General features: G+C 34.9%; 2 protein-coding genes across 3 annotated transcripts; one reads left to right on the forward strand and one right to left on the reverse strand.

Moving 5' to 3' along the window:
- The first annotated feature begins 291 nt into the window (after window positions 1-291).
- On the forward strand, window positions 292-4736 carry LOC121230789 (uncharacterized). Of its 2 annotated transcripts, none has more exons than XR_005928904.1 (2): window positions 292-351; window positions 483-702. XR_005928904.1 is itself a non-coding variant. In XM_041116184.1 (2 exons), the coding sequence occupies exon 2, from the start codon at window positions 3000-3002 to the stop codon at window positions 3987-3989; it is 990 nt and encodes a 329-aa protein (XP_040972118.1). In that variant the 5' UTR covers window positions 305-351; window positions 2526-2999; the 3' UTR covers window positions 3990-4736. The 2 variants fall into 2 exon arrangements, 1 of the variants encoding a protein (XP_040972118.1); XM_041116184.1 differs by lacking the exon at window positions 483-702 and adding an exon at window positions 2526-4736 and having other exon boundaries at window positions 305-351.
- An 18095-nt stretch (window positions 4737-22831) lies between these two features.
- On the reverse strand, window positions 22832-23640 carry LOC107928046 (putative RING-H2 finger protein ATL69). The gene has a single exon (XM_016859200.2). The coding sequence runs from the start codon at window positions 23421-23423 to the stop codon at window positions 22887-22889; it is 537 nt and encodes a 178-aa protein (XP_016714689.1). The 5' UTR covers window positions 23424-23640; the 3' UTR covers window positions 22832-22886.
- Window positions 23641-23965: the final 325 nt, after the last annotated feature.

Below are 23965 nucleotides of genomic sequence, written 5' to 3' on the forward strand. Positions count from 1 at the left end.
TGTACAAGCCCAATTTTGGGCCCAAATAAACATAACCCAACTATAAACCCAAAACTTAGCCCAAAACACTAACCCAACCCCCCAAAAAAATCAAAAAAATAAAAACCCTAATCCCACCTACTCCACCACCTTGGCCACCTACTCCACCACCCTTGTTGGCCACCTACTCCACCACCATTGTTGGCCACCCACCTTGGCCACCTAAACCACCCCAACCACTCCACTTGCTTACAAAAATTTATTTGTAAAATTTGGCTATAAAAGCCATTCAATACTATGTTAGAAAGGGTTGGTTTTTGTTTTTTGGAAAGGTTAGTTCTTGGAGATTAATCAGAGATCAAAGCAAAAGAGGTTTCTTTTATCTATTCTCATATTAAGTTCTTTGTTTGTTTATTGTTTTCCTTTCAATTTTATTTTGTTTTTTTTATGCGAAAGTAAAAATAAAAGTAAGAAGCTTACCCTTATTTTCATTACCGAAAAAGGTTTTTTTGAGGTCTGGCCGCCGTGTACGGTGGCACCGATGGCGGCCCGTGGAGGTCCGTGACCGAAGCAAAGTCGGACCAATGGCCGGATTTAGAAAAGAGGGAGAAAGAGAGTTGAGAGCTTTGTTTTATTTTTATTTTATTTTATTATTTTTACTATTATTTATATTATTATTATTTCTCATGTATATATTATTATTTATATTATTATTATATTATATATGCCCTCTCCATATTTATTTATATTATTACTATCATTATTGTTACTTCTATTATTTTTTATTTCTGACTACTATTATTATATATATATGTATTATTGTTTGTATTAGTATTATTATTATTATCACCCCTATTGTTATTACTTTACTTTTGTATTCTAATATATTATTAATATTACTCATATTTTCATTATTTTTGCTATTACTATTATTATATATTAGTGTATATTTTTATGTATATATAAATTTATATATAGTATTATTTTTTATTACTTTAATTTAATATTTTTATTATATTGCTTTTTGTATTTCTATATTTATTATTATTATTATATAATAGTGTGTATTTCTATTATATACATATATATATTTTTTATATATAGTATTATTGTTTACTTTACTTTAATATTATTCTTATTATCATTATATCCAACCCAATAATAATCCTTTCATAAAAGTAATATAAAAGTAATATTCCGTATTTGGTAATTCGAGACAATCGTGCCCTAACTTACTGAGTTTCGATTTTCTCCTTTAACCTAAATAACGGAATACTCTTTTAAATCGCGACATAAGTTTTGAAAAATGCTTATTCTCGGAGATACGAGGTGTTGTGCTCTAACTTACTGGGTATGGCATTTTGTTACCTCGAAATAAGATTTTTGCAAGTAAAGGCAATATTCGGTGTTCGGGAATTCGAGGGAACGTGCCCTAACTTACTGGGTTTCGATTTTCCTCGTTCACCTTAACTAACTGAATAACATTTTGAAATACACGAACTTTTATATAAAAGGCAAGCTCGCTCTCGAAAATTCAAGATGTCGTGTCCTAACTTACTGGATGTGACATTTTATATTGTGAGACAAGAAGGTCCTTAACATTTGAGCATTTTCTTTACAAAGAGGGGTCGTATTTTAAATTCTTTCAAGTTTTCAAATTTTCGACACTAAGACACTAATTAATCAACTAGGTACCAATTTTGGGCGTATCGAGGGTGCTAATCCTTCCTCGTGCGTAACCGACTCCCGAACTCATTTTCTGATTTTCGTAGACCAAAAATTATCATTTTAGTAAATCTTAACTTTTATTAAAATGATTAATTTAAGGTGATCCGATCACACCTCATCAAAAAAGATTGGTGGCGACTCCTCTATTCGTTTTCATTTCCAAAAATCTAAGTCGATTCCCGTTTTTTTTTCAAAAAATGGTTACGACAGCTTGGCGACTCCACTGGGGACAAATGAGAGAGTCAAGCCACAAGTTGATTAACTTTTGTCTTTTTATCGAAAATTGAAAACTTGGTTTTGAAATACGATCCTTTCATTGCATTTCATCAGCTATTTTTGTGGTTTATATAATACCTACTGCGTTGGTTCGAGTCTTTAAATAGTTTTACATATTGCATTGCATGACCGCTGTGGTCACACCCCTTTAAGTGGGAGTGAGAAACTACTCCTTCGTGAGGTTTTCACCTCTGTGCAGGATAGTGGATCGCTTTCGGGATACATCCGTACCTATGTCTTCGTGAGATTTTCATCTCCGTGCAGCCATAGGGAAATGTATCCCCCTGAACTGAACTCAGTCTGTATGAGCCTATAATGGGTAAAGATCGAGGAATCCGCTGGTTCAGGTACCCTTACTCTAGAACCAAACCCCATGTAGCGAGCCTTAAGAACCCACCCTAGGTAGAGCCACTCCGAAACCCTAGTGGTTACCTGAGCAAGTGCTATATTTATTATTCTTTGTTTGCTTTGAACTGCGTATAAACTACTGACTTGCTTTGTTTTACTTTGATTATATTTGCATGACATTTTTATCATAAAAGGTGTTGATTCGCATTCGGTTCCTAAATAGATAGCTTATCATAGAAAAAAGGGTTTTTTGATAAAGTAGAAGACAACGCGGCTGTCCGGATATGGGCTGAAACAACACAACGAGAGAAAGGTGACAGTCTTACCGAGGGGTATGTGTTAAAGCTATGGAATTTTACTCGGATCAGCGTAACTCAGAATAATCTCCAAGAGATGAAAGAAATATGGGGCCAGTGGGACGACGAGGTCAAACAGCTATTCTATTGTCATTACGGTGATTTACCTTATCTGCTCGATGTCAAGGTAGACGAGCACCTGTTTCGGGCCCTTGCCCAATATTGGAATTCTGCTTACAGTTGCTTCACTTTCGGAAAGGTAGATTTGGTACCTACTATAGAAGAATACACGACCTTGCTCCATTGCCCAAAGATTCAGGTGACAGAATTTATGCCAGACCTGCTAACGTCTCAGCATTTTCAAAAAAACTGATGAACATCACAGGGATGAGCGAACAGTGGGTGATAACCCGGATCAAACAAAAAGGAGATTGTAAATGCATTCCCTGGAGGAACCTGAGGGATCTAATCTTAGCGCACCCCGACGTGAAGAAAAGGGTAGATGTCTTCGCCTTGAGCATTTATGGACTGGTCATCTTCCCCAAGGCTTTGAGGCATGTAGACGAGGCTGTTGTCGACCTTTTTGATAGGCTTGGTAAAGGAGCAACACCTGTACCCGCAATCTTGGCTGAAACTTTCAGATCATTAAATGCTTGTAGAAGAGCGGGTGAAGGGAGATTTATTGGATGTGCACAGCTCTTGCTATCCTGGTTCCACAGCCATTTTTGGAAAGTGGAAAAGGTCTCGTATCGTATCTTCTCTGAAAATTACTCTCCGCTGAAAGAGTTAGTGGCTACACCGAGGCGAGATGATGTAACAGAAGAAAATTGGATGACGGTTCTCCAAAATCTGCAAGAAGAAGATGTTGAATGGAGAGCCTCGTGGATGATTCCTGATAAAATATTATACCGATGCGGGGACTTCGATTGGGTTCTCTTGTTAGGAGTATGGTGGGCCGTCGGGTATGCTCCTCTGGTTACATTACGACAATACAGATCCAGACAGTTTACACCACCAACATACGGGTTAGACCAGTGCGATTTCGTGTTCACAGGGAATAATTACAAAAAGAAAGTTCGCGAGATATCAAATGCTTGGAACCAGACTCGTAAAATGAAGAAGTTTGCTGCCAATCTCATGACTACTCCTGAGTACGACCGATGGTGGAATCAGAGGATTAACGACAACATCCCTACATCAGATAAAGGGAATCCTCAGTCGATAGAAGAGCACTTGAAAGTAATCCCATCTGAGCTGGAAATCATCAGGCAAGATTTCGAGAGGAAGAGTCTGGAGCTAGAAAAAAGGATCGAGCATTTGGAAGAAGAAAAGATGCAGTTAGGGTTAGACGTCGATGCCTAGAAACTAGAAGTTGAAAGACTCAGAAAAGGGAAAAACAAGGCCGAAGAGGACTTAGACAGTTTGAAAACGGACTATAAGAAGCTGCGTAGATCAATGAGAACCGCTGGGTTAGGAAAAACATCCGAACAATGGCGACATGAAGTTAAAGAAGAACAAAGCAAAGCCAACCAGTGAGAGGAAAAATTTCGCGATGCTCAAGCTCGAGAAGGTGCTCTGAAAAGAAGTTTGGTAGAAAGTCAGAATGAGAAAGAAGGGTTAGAGATTCGGGTATCAGAGTTAGAGAGTTTATTGTATCAGTATCGCTCGCGTAACTCTGCAATCGAGTTAAAAGCTAGTCAGAACAGAATCGAAGAATTAAAAAAGAATATAGAAGAACTCAAAATAGCGCTGCAAAATCGTGAATTTCAGATAGAACTCCTCGTGGTAAATAACGAGCGATGGAAGGAGCAACTTCATCAATCTCAAGACCAAGTCAGGAGCAGGGACTACATCATGGGTGAGGCTTTGACTCAAGTACGAGAAGTGGCTGACCACTTGCAAACATTAGCAGTACAAGTCGATGTGCTGAGTTTAAAATACGAGTCAGAATCAGACCGAGGCCAAAAGCTAGCTTGGCTTCTTAAACAGGTCAATGCCTTAAGTATCAGGGCCAAGCCTTATATGTAATCTATTTTGTGTAAAGAAACTTATTTTCTAGAAAAGTTACTTTAATGAAATCGAATTGGAATCAACACTTTTTTGCATTCATTACATTCATGCATCGGCATTGCATCACACGCACTAAAACGCACAGAAAACCCTAAAAATCGTGACAGTTACCCTGGAACATCGTTACGGTACAAGAGAAAAAACAAGAGCAATGGATCAAAGGTTAGAGAGATTGGAACAAATACAAAAAGAGATGCAGGATCAACTACAAACACGTATGCAAGAACAGCTGGACAAAATCCAGCAAGATGTAAGGGACCAGATGCTGGAGTCCCAAAGGAGTATGATGGATCAATTAACGCGTCTATTGGCTGGTGGATTAGAAAAAGGGAAAAGCCCCATGATCAATGCTGGAGATGACAACGAAGATCCCATCTACCCTCCGGGGTTTGTCCAGCGGACATTCAAACACAACCTGATGTGTACCCAAGAAGGCCATCAGTCACAATCAGGCCTCAACCATTTCAAGCCGGTGTCTCGGCGCAGATGAATTATCAGACTGGATCGGGCTCTAATCCGGGGGACAATCCAACCAACCCTGTGGTCCTCAATCTCAATGAAGTAATAGAAGCAGAAAAGACAAGGGTAGAACTCCCGAGAGAGCTTGAAGAAAGATGTAGATGGTTGGAAGAAAAATTTAAAGAAATGAAAAACACCGACTATCGTGGTGGAATCGACACTAAGGAATTAAGTTTGGTTCCAGACCTGGTACTCTCTCCCAAGTTCAAAACTCCGGAATTTGAGAAATACAACGGGACTAGCTGTCCCTAAGCTCACATCACTATGTTCTGCAGACGAATGGTAGGCTATGTCAATAATGACCAACTATTGATCCACTGTTTCCAAGAAAGTCTGGTTGGGGCCGCTTCTAAATGGTACAACCAACTGAGTCGCGCCCAGATCAGTTCATGGAAAGATTTAGCACAAGCCTTCATGAAGCAGTACGATCATGTGGCAAACATAGCCCCTGATAGAATCACTTTACAGAATGTGGAAAAGAAGCATAATGAGAGCTTTAGGCAGTACGCCCAGCGATGGAGAGAAGTGGCCACATAGGTCCAACCCCCTCTGTTGGAAAATGAAACCACTATGCTCTTCATCAATACCCTGAAGACACCTTTTATTAACCATATGCTGGGTAGCGCAACCAAAAGTTTTTCGGACATAGTAATGTCTGGAGAAATGATAGAAAATGCCATAAGATGTGGGAAAATAGAGGCTAGGGAAAATAATAAGAGGACAGCGCCGAGAAAGAAAGAGCATGAGGTGAATAATGTGAGCTCATATTCGAAGTCGATCACCGTAAGCCAACCAAGGTCGACAACTACTGGATAGCAGGGCCCACTCCGACAAGAGCCCAACACAAAACAAAACAGGGAGAAACTTCAATTTACGCCCATTCCAATGACGTACAAGGAGTTATACCAGAGTTTATGTGATGCACATGTCGTGTCTCCCTTCTATCTAAAGCCAATGCAACCTCCATACCCCAAATGGTATGACGCAAATGCCCAATGCGAATACCATGCGGGAGCCACAGGACACTCGATAGAAAATTGCACCATTTTCAAGAAATTGGTTGAAAGACTCATCAACATGGGGATTGTGAAATTTGATGATGCATCAAATACAGAGAATCCATTACCTAACCATGGGGATAAGGGAATAAATGCGATAATCCAGAGTTCGGGAAAAGAAATTAAGATGAATGTTGCAGAAGTGAATACCCCGTTGAAAGAAGTATGGAAGAAAATGGTGGAAAGAGGTTTGATGACACAGAATTCGGGGGTCAGGCCTCAAGAAGCGAAGAATTATTGTGAGTTCCACGATCAAGAGGATCATGTGATTCAAAAATGCAGCCAATTCAGGGCTTTAGTACAAGGATTGATGGATAATAAGGAGATGGAATTCTTCGAATATGTCGGGAGCCTTGAAGAAGCAGATGTGTGTGCCTCAGAAGAGGGGTCAACGAAGGATAATTACAAATTCAACCACCCAGTGGTTATCATATCACGTCCGAGAATGAATGAAGCCGGGGCACGAGTTGCGCCAAAGGTCGTAATCCAAAAACCCGTTGCTTTTCCTTATGAAGATAACAAAAGGGTACCGTGGAACTATAACTGCAATGTGACATTCCCGGGAAAGGAGACCCCGATTAATGCATCAGAGGAAGTTCAAGACGAAGGTTTTTATACGCGCAGTGGAAGGCGTTATACCTCAAATACAAAATTCGAGCAGGTTAAAGAAAAATCATTAGCAATTGAGCAAAAGAAAGAGAAGTTGGCGGGGCCTGAACCAACTGTTAATGAATCAGTGACCGAAAAAGAAGCCAAGAAATTCTTAAAATTCCTAAAGCACAGTGAATATAGTGTCGTAGAACAGTTGCACAAACAGCCAGCGCGTATATCGGTACTGGCCTTACTTTTAAGTTCTGAAACTCATCGCAGCGCATTGATGAAGGTGCTGAATAAACTTATGTTGCTAACAATATCTCTGTAAACAAACTAGATCACTTAGTCAACAATATAAGTGCCGACAACTTCATATTCTTCAATGACGATGAGGTACCGCCAGGGGGCCGAGGTTCAACTAAAGCTTTGCACATCAAGACTCGCTGTAAAGGGTACACATTACCGGGGGTATTGGTTGACAATGGGTCTGCACTGAATGTCCTACCCCTATCTACGCTGAGTAGGTTGCCAGTAGATAGTTCCCATATGAAGACATGCCAAAGTGTAGTGAGAGCATTTGATGGCACGGAAAGGAGGGTAATGGGGAGAATTGAAGTACCCCTCTTAATCGGGCCGAGCACATACGAGGTAGATTTCTTGGTCATGGACATTAAGCCTTCGTATAATTGCCTATTGGGGAGGCCATGGATACACTCAGCGGGGGCAGTCCCTTCATCGCTGCATCAAAAGTTGAAATTAGTGACCGAAGGTCGGTTAGTAACAATCAATGCTGAAGAGGACATCATCGCGGCAATAACCAATGATGCCCCATATCTGGAGGAAAATGATGAAGCGATTGAGTGCTCTTTTCGATCTTTGGAGTTTGTGAATGCGACGTTCATCATCGAAGGAAATAAGATTCCAATGCCCAGGTTATCTGAGACTACAAGAATGGGACTATGGTTAACTGTTGGAAAGGGGGCTCTACCCGGAAGAGGACTCGGGAGATACCTCCAAGGAAGGATTAATGTACCAATGATGAAGAACAAACAAGACCGTTTTGGGTTAGGGTTTAAGTCGAATATGAAACAAAGAAAGAAGAACTTGAGAAGAAGCAAGAAAGAAGGAGAGCGCGATTGAGCGGGGGAGAAATCGAATGGAAACCAATAATCTTTCCCCATATATCGAATACTTTTGTGTCTGGAGAGGCCATTCACTCCGAGCAGAAGACGTCGGGAAAGAAAATCTTGGAAGGAATGATGGAGAGTTTGGACATTAATGCCACATATGAAGAGGGGACAGGGGTAGAGAATTTGTCAGGCATTCGCCCCTATGAGTCGGGAAGTGTTCTGAATAATTGGACTGCGGAAGAGATTCCTGTAGTCTTTAGAACTAACTCAGAGTAATGTCCAAAACACACTTATTGCTCTAGGCCTAGGAGTAACAAGTGCCATTTTGTGAAATAGGCTTATGTTAGAAATCGTTATTTCAATGAAATGCATCCTTTTGACTTATTCCGTGCAAATATTCTTTTATTCTTTCATTCATGATCATACCAAACATATCATTGTTCTTAGATTCTCTTGTTCTTTGCATCTCCCTTCACACCTACAACAGGTCTCCAGATATCAATGATGCGAGTGACGTTGCTACTAATTCAGAATCTCCTTTTGAGCGAGATATGTGTCTGGAGGGATCCCAAGACTTTGAGGATGACGGAGACTGTAACTTATCCCCTGATTTGTTAAGGATGGTAGAACACGAGGAGAAACAGATTCTACCCCACAAAGAGACCGTAGAAGTCGTGAACTTGGAAGATGAATTAGAAAGGAGAGAAGTAAAGGTCGGAACTTGCATCACCACAGAGACAAAGCGGGACCTTATTGAGTTACTCCAAGAGTTCAAGGATGTCTTTGCATGGTCATATCAAGATATGCCTGGGCTAAGTACTGACATTGTGGTACACAGGCTCCCCATCAAAGAAGAATGTAAGCCAGTTCAGCAAAAGCTTCGAAGGATGTGGCCCGATGTTCTGTTAAAGATAAAAGAGGAAGTCAAGAAGCAATTTGATGCTGGTTTCTTACAAGTAGTTAAGTACTCAGAATGGGTAGCCAACATCGTCCCCATCCCTAAAAAAGATGGAAATGTACGGATGTGTGTAGACTACAGAGACTTAAACAAGGCCAGCCCAAAAGATAATTTCCCGTTGCCTCATATCGACACCTTAGTGGACAACACGGCAGGTTACTCACTTTTCTCCTTCATGGATGGTTTCTCAGGGTACAATCAGATCAAGATGCATCCTGAAGACATGAATAAAACCACATTTGTGACCATGTGGGGAACCTTTTGCTATAAAGTAATGCCGTTCGGATTGAAAAATGCGGGAGCAACATATCAGAGAGCCATGGTAACCCTATTTCATGATATGATGCATAAAGAAATTGAAGTCTACGTCGACGACATGATCGCCAAATCTCGGACAGAAGAAGAGCATGTGCAAGTCTTGGGGAAATTATTTTTGAGGTTGAGAAAATTCTAGTTGAAACTCAATCCCGCAAAATGTACCTTCGGAGCCAGGTCAGGTAAACTGCTAGGATTCGTGGTCAGTGGAAAAGGGATTGAGATTGACCCAGATAAAGTCAAAGCCATACAAGAGTTACCTCCACCACGTACTCAGAAGGAAGTTCGAGGATTCCTAGGAAGACTAAATTACATCGCTCGGTTTATTTCACAACTAACCGAGAAATGTGACCCCATATTCCGTCTCCTTAAGAAACACAACCCTGGTGGTTGGAACGAAGAATGCCAGAAGACTTTCGACAAAGTTAAGCAATATTTGTCTAATGCCCCAGTATTGAGACCACCTAATCCAGATAAGCCACTGATATTGTATTTGACGGTATTTGAAAATTCTATGGAATGCGTGCTTGGCCAACACAATGAATCGGGAAGGAAAGAAAAAGCGATATATTACCTCAGTAAAAAGTTTACTGAGTGTGAGACGAGATACTCGTTCATTGAAAAGTTGTGCTGTGCCTTGATCTGGATAACCCGAAGACTGAGACAATACATGTTGTATCACACAACTTGGCTAATCTCTAGAATGGACCTCTGAAATACTTGATGGAGTCGACTGCCTTAAACGGGAGAATGGCCCGATGGCAAATTCTACTTTCTGAATTCGATATAGTCTATGTGAACCAAAGGGCCGTAAAAGGAAGTGCGATAGCAGATTTCCTAGCCAGCAGAGCCCTAGAGGACTACGAGCCTCTGAACTTTGATTTCCTAAATGAAGATCTAATGTGCATAGCAACCGCAGAAGAAAACCCTCAAGAAAGTCACCCTTGGAAGCTAAACTTTGACGGAGCATCAAATGCCGTGGGTAAAGGAATCGGGGCAGTTCTGGTGTCCCCGAACGGAGATCATTATCCATTCACTAGTAAATTAGATTTTGACTGCACGAACAATATGGCAGAATACGAAGCATGCATCATGGGAATACATGCGGCCATAGAACGTAAAATCAATGTGTTAGAGGTATATGGAGATTCTGCCCTAGTGATTTATCAACTCAAAGGTGAATGGGAGACAAGAGACCCCAAATTGATCAATTACCGAAAGTTGATCCTTGAGTTAATTAAAGAGTTTGATGATACTGTCTTCTACTACCTCCCACGAGAAGAAAATCAGATGGCTGACGCCCTAGCAACTTTAGCTTCTATGATCAAGGTGAACCAACCAGAGGATGTGAAACCAATCCAAATGAGCATTTACGAGGCCCCGGCTCATTGTTACAACCTGGAAGAAGAAGAGGAAAATGATGATCACCCTTGGTACCATGATATCCTACGATATGTGAAAAATCGTGAGTACTCCCACCAAGCTACTGAGAACGACAAGAGAACGTTGAGAAGACTGGCCAGTGACTATGTCTTAGATGGAGAGATCCTGTACAAAAGAAGGAAGGATCAGGTACTATTAAGATGTGTAGACGCCATTGAGGCTAAGAAAATCTTGGAAGAAGTCCATGAGGGCGTCTATGGGACACACGCTAATGGTTTTACAATGGCCAGGCAAATTATGAGGTTCGGTTATTATTGGTCCACCATGGAAGGAGACTGTATTAACTACGCCAAAAGATATCATAAGTGCCAAATCTATGGAGACAAGATTAATGTACCTCCCTCACCTCTGCATGTCATGACTACGCCATGGCCTTTCTCGATGTGGGGCATGGATGTGATTGGGCCAATTTCGCCAAAAGCTTCAAATGGGCATCGTTTTATCTTTGTGGTCATCGATTATTTCACCAAATGGGTGGAAGCCGCTTCATATGCCAATGTCACTAAATCAACAGTTAGCAAGTTCCTGAAAAAGGAAATCATCTGTCGATATGGAATGCCGGAAAGGATCATATCTGACAACGCATTGAATTTGAACAATAACACGATAGCGGATGTCTGCAGTCAGTTCAAGATCAGACACCACAACTCGTCACCGTATCGCCCGAAGATGAACGGTGCAGTCGAAGCAGCCAATAAGAACATCAAGAAGATTGTAGGAAAGATGACAGAAACTTATAAAGATTGGCATGAGAAGCTACCATTCGCCCTCTATGCTTATCGAACGTCTATCAGAACTTCTACTGGGGCAACGCCTTTCTCATTAGTCTATAGAATGGAGGCAGTTTTACCTATCGAGGTTGAGATTCCTTCCCTCAGAGTTTTGTCAGAAGTAAAGTTGGATGAAGCAGAATGGATCCAGTCCCGATACGATCAGTTGAATTTGATTGAAGAAAAGAGGCTACGGGCTATTCGCCATGGTCAGATGTAACAAAAGCGAATGATGCGAGCTCACAACAAAAAGGTTCGTCCCAGAGAGTTCCACGAGGGAGACCTAGTACTGAAAAAGATCCTGCCCATACAAAAAGACTTCAGAGGAAAATGGATGCCTAATTGGGAAGGGCCTTATGTGGTGAAGAAAGCCTTTTCTGGCGGAGCATTGATATTGGCTGAAATGGATGGCAAAACCTTATCCAATCCCATAAATTCGGATTCGGTTAAGAAATACTTCGCCTAAAAAAAAAGAAAAAAAAAAGGAGATGCCAGGGTGAAAACTCGCAAAGAGCTCTTTGAGACCAAAGTGATTTTGAATTGAAAACCCGTAAAGGGCGATTCAAATTTTGATCAAAGGTGGGGCATGCGATGGTCTTATGGTACCTAAATTAACAAGGAGGAGAGATGTTACATCTTGGGGCATCTGCAAGAGTACTCTAGATCCCCTAAACACATATTGGGCAAAAAAAGGAGTTCTCAAGAAGTCAGTACAGAAACTCACGCTGCGATATCTGGGGCACCTATTCCCTTTTATTCATTTTGTATTCCAGCAATGTTTGTTGACTGTGATTAATATATTCCCTTCAAATGTTGTTTCTGATAAATTTCAGTTTTGTCATTGTTATAATCTTTTTCAAGCATTTTGCATTGAAATGATGATTAATGGACTAAAACCATTTTTGCAAAAAGAGCTCTGCACATTACTCCGAAAGTTTCTAAATAGTACAGGAACCTGAAACAGGACTATTATTTAGAACTAACCAAACTCAAAGATTGGAAGCATCTGAGAAGAAAGAGTTTAAATTGGGACTACCTCTTCGGGTTTTCTGTTCAAAATTTGAGCTGAACAAGAAGACAGGGTACCATTTCAGTAAAGGAACCTTGATTAACAAAGAGCAATGGCAACCTAAACAGGGATTCACGCTCACAACATGCTACACTCATACATTCATAGATCATTCATAAGTGCATCTAATTAGGAACATTTGATTCATTTTGATCATAACATCTTAATTCTTTGACATAAGCATAAATACATGGAACTGATTCTACAGGTCATGTCCCTAGAATCAGTGAATTCATAGATCTTATCACCTTAAGCAGTAGGGAAACAAATCGAAGATAATGAGCTTTAACCCCCTAAGCAGTAGGGTAACAAGCCAAATTTACAAACCTTAACCCTCTAAGTAGTAGGGTAATTACAGATCTTGTCTCCCTGAAGTTGCAGTGGAACAGATCGAATCCAGCGAATCTCGTCTTCCTGAAGTTGCAGTGAAGCAGATTGAAGATTTACAGATCTTAACCCCCTAAGCAGTAGGGAAACAGATCAAAGGTGATGAGTCTTAAACCCCTAAGCAGTAGGGTAACAGGCTAAATTTACAGATCTTAAACCCCTAAGCAGTAGGGTAACAGGCTGATTTTACAAGATCTTAAACCCCTAAGCAGTAGGGAAACGGATCAATGATGACAAGCCTTAACCCCCTAAGCAGTAGGGTAACAGGTTAAAAATCAAATATCTTCTCCCTGAAATGGCGTTGGAGCAGCTAAAAGCCACAGCAAATCTCCTTGAAGTTTCAGTGGATTAAGCGAAGCTACAGCAAGTCTCCTTGAAGTTTCAGTGGAATTGATGGAAGTCACGTGTCTTATCTCTATGGAGTTGCAATGGAGCAGATCAAAACAAACCTTGCCTTCTTGAAGTCGCAGTAGAGCAGTGAAGCGAAGCGAAGCAACAAGATTGGAATAAAGCTACCTGGAGAAAAGGAGCGCTAAACAAGTCCAGACACAGTGATACCGGGCAAAATTGGTCTTTCTTAAGTCTTTGCTTTGTTTTCGTTAAACGACAACAAGCAAAGAGGGGCAGCTGTACAAGCCCAATTTTGGGCCCAAATAAACATAACCCAACTATAAACCCAAAACTTAGCCCAAAACACTAACCCAACCCCCCAAAAAAATCAAAAAAATAAAAACCCTAATCCCACCTACCCTACCACCTTGGCCACCTACTCCACCACCCTTGTTGGCCACCTACTCCACCACCATTGTTGGCCACCCACCTTGGCCACCTAAACCACCCCAACCACTCCACTTGCTTACAAAAATTTATTTGTAAAATTTGGCTATAAAAGCCATTCAATACTATGTTAGAAAGGGTTGGTTTTTGTTTTTTGGAAAGGTTAGTTCTTGGAGATTAATCAAAGATCAAAGCAAAAGAGGTTTCTTTTGTCTATTCTCATCTTAAGTTCTTTGTTTGTTTATTGTTTTCCTTTCAATTTTATTTTGTTTTTTTATGCGAAAGTAAAAATAAAAGTAAGAAGCTTACCCTTATTTTCATTACCGAAAAAGGTTTTTTTGAGGTTCGGCCGCCGTGTACGGTGGCGCCGATGGCTGCCCGTGGGGGTCCGTGACCGAAGCAAAGCCGGACCAATGGCCGGATTTAGAAAAGAGGGAGAAAGAGAGTTGAGAGCTTTGTTTTATTTTTATTTTATTTTATTATTTTTACTATTATTTATATTATTATTATTTCTCATGTATATATTATTATTTATATTATTATATTATATATGCCCTCTCCATATTTATTTATATTATTACTATTATTATTGTTACTTCTATTATTTTTTATTTCTGACTACTATTATTATATATATATGTATTATTGTTTGTATTAGTATTATTATTATTATCACCCCTATTGTTATTACTTTACTTTTGTATTATAATATATTATTAATATTACTCATATTTTCATTATTTTTGCTATTACTATTATTATTATATATTAGTGTATATTTTTATGTATATATATATATTTATATATAGTATTATTTTTTATTACTTTAATTTAATATTTTTATTATATTGCTTTTTGTATTTCTATATTTATTATTATTATATAATAGTGTGTATTTCTATTATATACATATATATATATTTTATATATAGTATTATTGTTTACTTTACTTTAATATTATTCTTATTATCATTATATCCAACCCAATAATAATTCTTTCATAAAAGTAATATAAAAGTAATATTCCGTATTTGGTAATTCGAGACAATCGTGCCCTAACTTACTGAGTTTCGATTTTCTCCTTTAACCTAAATAACGGAATACTCTTTTAAATCGTGACATAAGTTTTGAAAAATGCTTATTCTCGGAGATACGAGGTGTTGTGCCCTAACTTACTGGGTATGGCATTTTGTTACCTCGAAATAAGATTTTTGCAAGTAAAGGCAATATTCGGTGTTCGGGAATTCGAGGGAACGTGCCCTAACTTACTGGGTTTCGATTTTCCTCGTTCACCTTAACTAACTGAATAACCTTTTGAAATACACGAACTTTTATATAAAAGGCAAGCTCGCTCTCGAAAATTCAAGATGTCGTGTCCTAACTTACTGGATGTGACATTTTATATTGTGAGACAAGAAGGTCCTTAACATTTGAGCATTTTCTTTACAAAGAGGGATCGTATTTTAAATTCTTTCAAGTTTTCAAATTTTCGACACTAAGACACTAATCAATCAACTAGGAACCAATTTTGGGCGTATCGAGGGTGCTAATCCTTCCTCGTGCGTAACCGACTCCCGAACTCATTTTCTGATTTTCGTAGACCAAAAATTATCGTTTTAGTAAATCTTAACTTTTATTAAAATGATTAATTTAAGGTGATCCGATCACACCTCATCAAAAAAGATTGGTGGCGACTCCTCTATTCGTTTTCATTTCCAAAAATCTAAGTCGATTCCCGTTTTTTTTTTCAAAAAAATGGTTACGACAGTAACTATAACAATTTAATCAAACATAATTCAACAACAAATGTTTCTTGTCATCCACAACGTCAAACCGATGAATTGCATAGCTTAATTCAAATCTCAAATAATAATTTTCCAGGAAAACATACATATCCACAACAGAGTCAAGTCAGGATATCAAGTACATGTCATGCCATTCAAGTCATGAAACAGGTTATAATACAATAATTTACGACTTGATGAACGGCTTATAGATATGAGCACACAAGCAATCCAAATGAAACATGCCAAATGCTCATATGAGCTAATCCAACTGATAACACGCCTTGGCACTAAGTGTCTAGCTCGTAGGCTATACATCTGCCCCCATAACACTCCAGATTAGGGTAGTATAACACGAAAGTTCGCAACAAATGCTAAACGTCGTTATACTCAGGAAAATATATATAAAACATGTCACATCAATATCTACTCCAACCTTGCATAACATGCCATCATTTAGTTGTACTATATCTCGCGTTTATTCGACCTAAGTATTAAAATTCAACAATATTTTCTTAAACAACTTTGTATCATCAATAGAATAATTAATATCCACTATTTCATATCATACAATCATATAATTCACATAGATACTAAATTACAAACCGAACGAACTTATTTGGACTAAATTGTAACAGTTACAGAAGTTCAAGGACTATTTCACAAAATTTCTTTTTCCACATAAATCAAGGAGGTCCTGATCTAAAATGTAAAATTTCTCAATTATTAGCTTTCCTGATCTAAAATGTAAAATTTCTCAATTATTAGCTTACATTTCATATTCCAATTTATTCTACATTTTATATACTTTTATTTTCAAAATTTACACATTTACCCCAAAATTTTACAATTTATGCAATTTAGCCCCTTAACCCGAAAATAATCAAATTAACCATTTCTAAAGACTCAGAATACCAAACGAATGTTCAAGGCTTCCAAAAATTTCATAAAACACCTTTTATTCACCAATTAATCATGTGATTTTAACATTTAAATAATTTAATCCTTTAATTAAAAGCCAACTAAAATCACTTTACAAAACAACCAAAAATCACAATCAAAGCTTCAAACACATAATTATAATCAAGAAAATTTAAGATTTGTCAATGGAAACTTCTAAAATTTTTAACAAATTCAAAAACGAAGGTACGGGCTAACTGGACTTAATTGCAACAATCTCAAAAACATAAAATTTACTAAAAACGGGTGAAAACCCCACTTACATGCAAACATTAACATTGCCGAAGCTTCAAAGCCTTCAATGGAGGTTTCCCAACTTGGTTTTTAGATGGTAATTTCCACTAAAGAAGATGATCATCTTTTTACCATTATTTTACTTAAGTTTAATTTATTAAATTACAAATTCACCATTAATATAAACATACATTTTAACCCAATTCTATCCTTAAGCCGTCCAAAAATTAATAAAAACAGCTTAATTGCTACATAAGTCCTCCCTATTTTGATAATTAAGCTATTAAATAAACTAATTGCAATAATTAACAAGTTTTACGCCTTTTACAATTTAGTTCTTTTTCTTTAATTAGCTATCTAAACGTTAAATTTTCTTAACCAAATTTTAGTACGACTCTAATGACTTCGTAACTATTCTATAAATAATATTTACGAGTTGACATGACGAAAATTTGTGGTCCCGAAACTATTGTTTTGTCACCACTGAAAGACGGGCTGCTACAGTTTGTTTGAGTTAGGAACCTAATCTATTTTTTGGTCTATCCAGGTAGGGGTGAGTGTTCGATCGAATCGAGTGAAAAATTTCACATAATATTATAACTTGATAAAAAGTACTTTTAAAATTATTAAAGATTAAATAAAAATAAACATATTCTTTCAGTAAAATTATAATTTGAACAGGTCTAAACAATTAACTTATAGATTGGTTAAAATATGTTCTTATTTCCTATATTTTTGATAAAATTTGAGTTTTAGTCTCTATATTTAAAAAATTAAAATTATGTCATTGTACTTTCTTGATGTAAAAGTTTCAATCCAATCATTAAAATTGTAAGTATTTTCCGTCAATATTTGTCCATTTCGCATGTTGATTAGGTTGCCCTCGAGAGACATAGCATATGATTAACATGAAGTAAATATGTCATATTGGCAAATTTTAACTGAAACTACTAACGGTGATAATGATTGGACTAAAATTCTTAAACTGAAAAAGCAGGAAGATTGTGTTTTTAACTTTTAAAGGACATAAATTAAATCTCAAAATTATTCAAAGTATAGGGACTAACAACATATTTTAACCTTATAAATTTGGATTTATTTGAATAAAATTCAAGAATCAAATAATAAACAAATATATATATAGCATGTATAATGGCCATGTACATGAAATGGAATTCTTTGGAAACTAAAGAGAAATTTGGTTGTGAAGTGTTCTCTGTATACCACATGTTTTACTTGCCCTTAAGAAAATGCATCTCACATGGTTTCTCTTTTACAATAACATACAAATTAATATGACAATGACATGGTATTTGTTATTAAATAAATTTAGTTTTTTTAAGTAGAGACACGGGTGAGTAAAATTCGATTTAATTTAAAAAAAATAAAAAAAATTAAATTTTGAGTTAATCGAATCATGTTATTTGAGTTTCGAGTTCGAGTTTGAGTCAGAGTTAAATTTTACAAATAAAATAACTCGAATAATAGATTGATGTAAATACCCTTTTGGTCTCTGTCAATTTTAAAAGTGAACAAATTGGTCTCTCTGATCTCAACAAAGATTACAAAAAAATTCAAAATATTTATAAAAATTTCAAACTTATATATTTTTAAAAAAATTCTAAAGAATATACAAAGAAAGCTAATTGCTACATACGTCCTCCCACTTGTGATAATTAAGCTATTAAATCAACTAATTGCAATAATTAACAAGTTTTTACGCCTTTTACAATTTAGTTCTTTTTCTTTAATTAGCTATCTAAACGTTAAAATTTCTTAACCAAATTTTAGTACGACTCTAATGACTCCGTAACTATACTATAAATAATATTTACGAGTTAACATGACGAAAATTTGTGGTCCCGAAACTACTATTCCGTTACCACTGAAAGATGGACTGCTACAATTTGTTTGAGTTAGGAACCTAATCTATTTTTTGGTCGATCCAGGTAAGAGTGAGCGTTCGATTGAATCGAGTGAAAAATTTTTAACCTAATCCAGTTGACGAGTCTTATTTTATCATCCTAACTCAATTTAATTTTTTTTTTGAATTGAGTCGAGTTGAATCGAGTGAAATTGTTCAAGTTAAATTAAAAAAAATTTTAACATTTCAAATTAAAATCATGTTACAACATAACTAATTCCATGATATAGCACATAAATTTAAAATCATATATATTTGAAGCTTTTTCCAAAACAAAATAAAAGATAATATACTTTAGTATGATAAACTTGAATCATTAAAATTATTATTTTAGAAAAAAAAATACCATTCTTTATATTTTTTTAGAATTTTTTTATATAATTTTTGTTGAAAGAAACCAATTTGCTAATTTTCAAGATGACAGAGACCAAAATAGTATTTACACCAATTTGTTATTTGAATTATTTGAGTTATTCGAATTGTAAAATTCAACTCGACTCAAACTTCAAACTTGAAACTTGAATTACTTATTTAAGGTGACTCGAATAATTCGATTTAATTAACTTGAAATTCAATTTTTTTAACTCGAATCGAGTTTTGCTCACCCCTAGATTCAAATACCTAAACTTTGATTCTGTTACTGAAGTTGGCATATGTTGTAAGTGCTGTTAAAAAAGACATATCAGTCGATCAAATTTTCACCGCGTCATCATTTCATTAAAATATAATTAAATAAAAATATATTAATAATTATATTAATATTAAATTAAATAAAAATTAATTAACTTACATATTTTTTTCATCATCACTACCAACATATATCAATTTTAATAAGGAAATCAAAATTTAAATACTCGAATTAACCAAAAAATAGTTTACACACATAAACTAAACAAAATCGATAATTTATGTAAATTGTAAATCCCCAAAAGAACAAATTAGTCGATAATAGATGCCTGAATTCAGCATTTAATGTCATTGAATACTTCGATACCAACATATGCCTAAATGGAACCCTAAAATCTGCATTTTTTTGGTGCCGACAAACATGGACCACTTCTTTTTAATTTATTATAAATTAATGCACTTAATTTTAGATTTTTATATATTATTGCTCCGGCAAGTAAAATTTAATTTGGACCCACAAATTTCAAATTTAGCCTAAATAAATAAATAACCCCTTCTTTTTTTAAAAAAATTTGGACTGCCTTTATCCCAAATTTGATACCTACTTCAAGTTATATTCGTTTAAGAATCGAGTAGGTTAATCAATTGAGTTTTAATTTAATTTGTATAAGTATTGTTATCAATGAAGGATGATGCATGTTTAAATGCTTGAAACGTATTATTTTCTCATTTATGTTTTTGAGAAGAGATTATAGGTAGTTCTAAACATTATCTTAAAAAACAGATATAATTAGAATATTTAATGAAATTATTCAACAAAAATTCTCAAAATACAAAAATAGAATAAAAGACCCGAAAATTAAATCTAACTGAATTATCTAAAATAATTCGAAAATTTTAAAAAACCGGTTAAACCGAACCAAACTAACCCTACTTAAAAAGCAACCCCAAAGTAGAAGTAAATGCCTTGATTAAAAGTAAAGCAACCCTAACTATAACTAAATACCTTAATTAAAAAGTAAATCCTCGAATCTTTAAGACATATCACGTATCCCAAAGTTACACTTCAAAAGCAATCTCGATAGTTCCAAGTATAGTTTTTTCTTTTTTTTTTTCATAATTATTGGTATTAATTATACTAAAAAAATCTTATAATTATATTTAATTTATGATATAATGATGAATTTAGCCTTTAAAGTGTACATCATTCTTGTTAATTAATTTTGACATTTAACTTTTTAGAAAGAGTCAATTTATTTTTTAAACGAAAATTAATTAAAATATTAAAATTTTAAATATAGTAGCTTGCCCCGACATTCCACGTGCATTTCATACTATTTTTTTTTGAAATTTTATGAAATATATATATAATTTAAAATTTGAATTTTTAATATTATTTAATATTTTATATTATTTATTAATGTGATATATAATAAATGGTATCGTGTCAACATGCAATACGCATAGACTACCATGTAGATTGTTACGCTAATATTGTTAAAAAGCTAATGTTTTAGTCAGCTTTTCCTTTAAAAAAACAATATGAGTACTTTTTGATGGTGAAATTTAACTCAAAATGAATAAGGGTCAAATTGACAAAAATTATAAATATTGAGGATGCATTAAATTATTTCATATTCTTATAAATTTTAAGATCTATACTGTTGTAATGCTAATGATTGAATTGATATAACGAGTTAATCAAATATCAACTCAGTTTGTAAAAATAATAAAAATAAGATTTTAAAAGTAATCAATATTATAAATAATAAAATTTTTATACAAAATTTTTAAACACAAGAATTACAACCACTTTTAATTCATTCAAAAAATAACTATTTTATAAATATATTTTAAAATATTTATGTATTAACATTTTGTTGATTTACTCTCTTATTTATATTATGTTGTATTTTTCATTTTGTGGCCTATAATTATATTATGTTTAAATCACTAAATTTAAAAACAATATATAGTTAATAATTCATATTATATTTACGTACATTATGTGATATAATCATATTTAAAGCTTTGTAAACTTATACAAATTTTGATATAATAATAAAAAAAAACTATACAATTGGTTATCTAATTACGCATACGTTTCTATTTTAATCACTCAAATTTAAAAAAAAAAAATTTAATTTAGGCACTAACATTTGAACTTGTTTCTGTTTTGGTTAATCCATGAACTAAATTGATAACGGAAAACCTTTTTCTAATTGGTATAAAAACACATTTAGTCTTCAATACTTATATATTCTATCAACTTGGTCCTAATTCTCAATAATTCAATAAATTTAACCTTTCACTTTTATAAATTCTATCAATTTGATCCTAAAATTTCTTAACCAGAGCTTTCAACTTTTAAATAGAGGCATTCCACGTCTATAAATTTATAAAACCCAAAAAAGAAAACAAAAACTTCTATCAATTAACAAGTCGTTTTCTGATCCAATTCTTGACACTAATGAATTTATCTTGAAACTTTATTTATTTTTATTTTTTTACATTAGTTTTCTTCTAAACATAATATTCTATAACCCTTTGATTGATAAATTTTTGGCTAAAGAAAATAGAAAAATATTTAAAATAACAATTTAGATTTACTGTTGTTAACAATATAATATTTCTTTTGAGGTACATAAATTAGTCCTTGAAGGTGCTCCTTGAAATTGGAAATTAAATACAAAGTTAAAAAATATAGCTTTGAAAAATCCAAATGTTTGACCAATAATTATATAAGAAAAAAAAGTATGAACATTTAATTTTTTTTCATAAGAAAAAAATATGAAAGAATTAATTGAATGTCTTTTTATTATATTGATATTGATATTGTTTTTATTTTATTTTATTTTATAAACTGATTAAGAGATTATTACATGTTCTATTTATTTTTAATTTTTAAATCCAAAATAACAATACATATCACTAATAATTTGATTTAATGTCAAATCATTTACCAAATTAATTAAAAACTAAAATTATGCTAGTCAAAATGAAAATTTATTTTTTTACAAATACTATATTATTTATATATTTTTAAAATTTATATTTTTTATTATTTTTATCGTGTTTAGTTAATTTCTAACACTAACTTCTTAAAAATATAAACAAAAAGGATTATGTACTGAATTGGGTAATTTCAACCATAAATAAAACAAGTAATAGATGTGGAATGCCTCAATTTTAAAACTTGAAAGCTTTGGTTAGAAAGTTTAAGGATCAAAATGATAGAATTTGTAAATGTAAAGGGTTAATTAAATTATTTAGAATTAAGATCAAATTAATAGACTCTATAAGTATTGAAGACTAAATATGTTATTATACCAGTTAAAAATAGACTTTCAATTATCAATTTAACAACGAGTGACCAAAATAGGAACAAGTTTAAACATTAGTACCTAAATTAAAATTTTTTAAATTTGAGTGACTGAAATTGAAACGCGAGCATAATCATTACATATACTTAAAACTTTAAAATTATTATTGTTTTTTTTTAAAATTTTATGATATAATTAAATTGGGTTTAATGATACTAAATCTAGAAAAAGACAAAACAAGGAAATTGAATTGTGTACAAAATTTTCATTAAATGGAACAAATATTATTTAATTTATTGTTATTACCACAAAATCAATCACCTACCATTGAAGGCTAAAGGCACCAACGCTGATAAAGGAGTAGTAGAAGGTGTGGGACCTTGCGAAGGAGCCGGTGAATTCCTACACAAAGGGCACGTGGCATTCATCCGTAGCCATTCGTCAATACAATCAACATGGAAACAATGTTGACAATCTGGGATGCACCGTATCTGATCCTTAGGCTGATATTCCGTCAAACAAATGCAACACGGCCCATTATTGGGCTTTGGCAGCCGGCGACTCTCGCCGACGATAATCTTCGGGTACAACTCGATGACCGGACCGTCGAGACCTACCACCACCGTAGCAACTTCCATTGAGTCGTCCTCGGTAATGCCGCGATTCGTGCCGTTGCTATTGCCGCCGTTGCTATTCCGGCGACTTCGATTGCCGCTTCCACTAGCTTTAACTCTCACGCAAGCGTAGGAAGCCAGCATGATCGTTGAGATTAGTACAAGGATGCTAACGGCAATGGCTATGCCGTAACCAAGTCCGACGCCAGTTGTCGATACCGGCGGATCCGCCGTAGACATAACTAGGATTCGGCCGCCTAAGCTATGTGAAGAGAGGAAAGAGAAAGAGGGAGAGATATAGATTGTGGCTTTGAAGTAAGGCAAAGGAGCTTGAAGTGTGAGCTAAAAAATGGTGGTGGTTGATGGGGGCAGGTGGGCTGAGGCTCGCCGTGGTTCGCGGGAAAAATTAAATACCGGCTTTGGACTTCGAACTTTATTGTTTTAAATCCTTTTAAATAACTTAATATTTGATGGATTTAGATCACTTTTATGATATAAGTTTATTATAATAAAATTTGGAGGATGTGGTCCAACCTTTCTTTGATTCAAATTTTAAAGAAATTATCTTATACTTAAAATTTAATGTATTTGAATTTGGTAATTATTTTTAATTTAGTCCTTAAATATATTTTAGTTTAGGTTAGTCACCAAACTTGACAGTTTTTTTCAATTTAATTTTAAAATTTGAATTTTGATGATAACTTGGCATGATATCAAAACACTATATCATTACACCTTATCGAAAGGAAAGTAACTAAATTTATGGTCTAAGTGTTGTTTTA

This window comes from Gossypium hirsutum, chromosome A06, assembly GCF_007990345.1.
Source record: "Gossypium hirsutum isolate 1008001.06 chromosome A06, Gossypium_hirsutum_v2.1, whole genome shotgun sequence".
In the NCBI taxonomy this organism is placed as follows: Eukaryota; Viridiplantae; Streptophyta; class Magnoliopsida; order Malvales; family Malvaceae; genus Gossypium; species Gossypium hirsutum.

Excerpts from the sequence above, each read along its gene's own strand:
- LOC107928046 (XM_016859200.2), bottom strand. The coding sequence starts at position 23,423 with ATGTCTACGGCGGATCCGCCGGTATCGACAACTGGCGTCGGACTTGGT.
- LOC121230789 (XM_041116184.1), top strand. The coding sequence starts at position 3,000 with ATGAACATCACAGGGATGAGCGAACAGTGGGTGATAACCCGGATCAAA.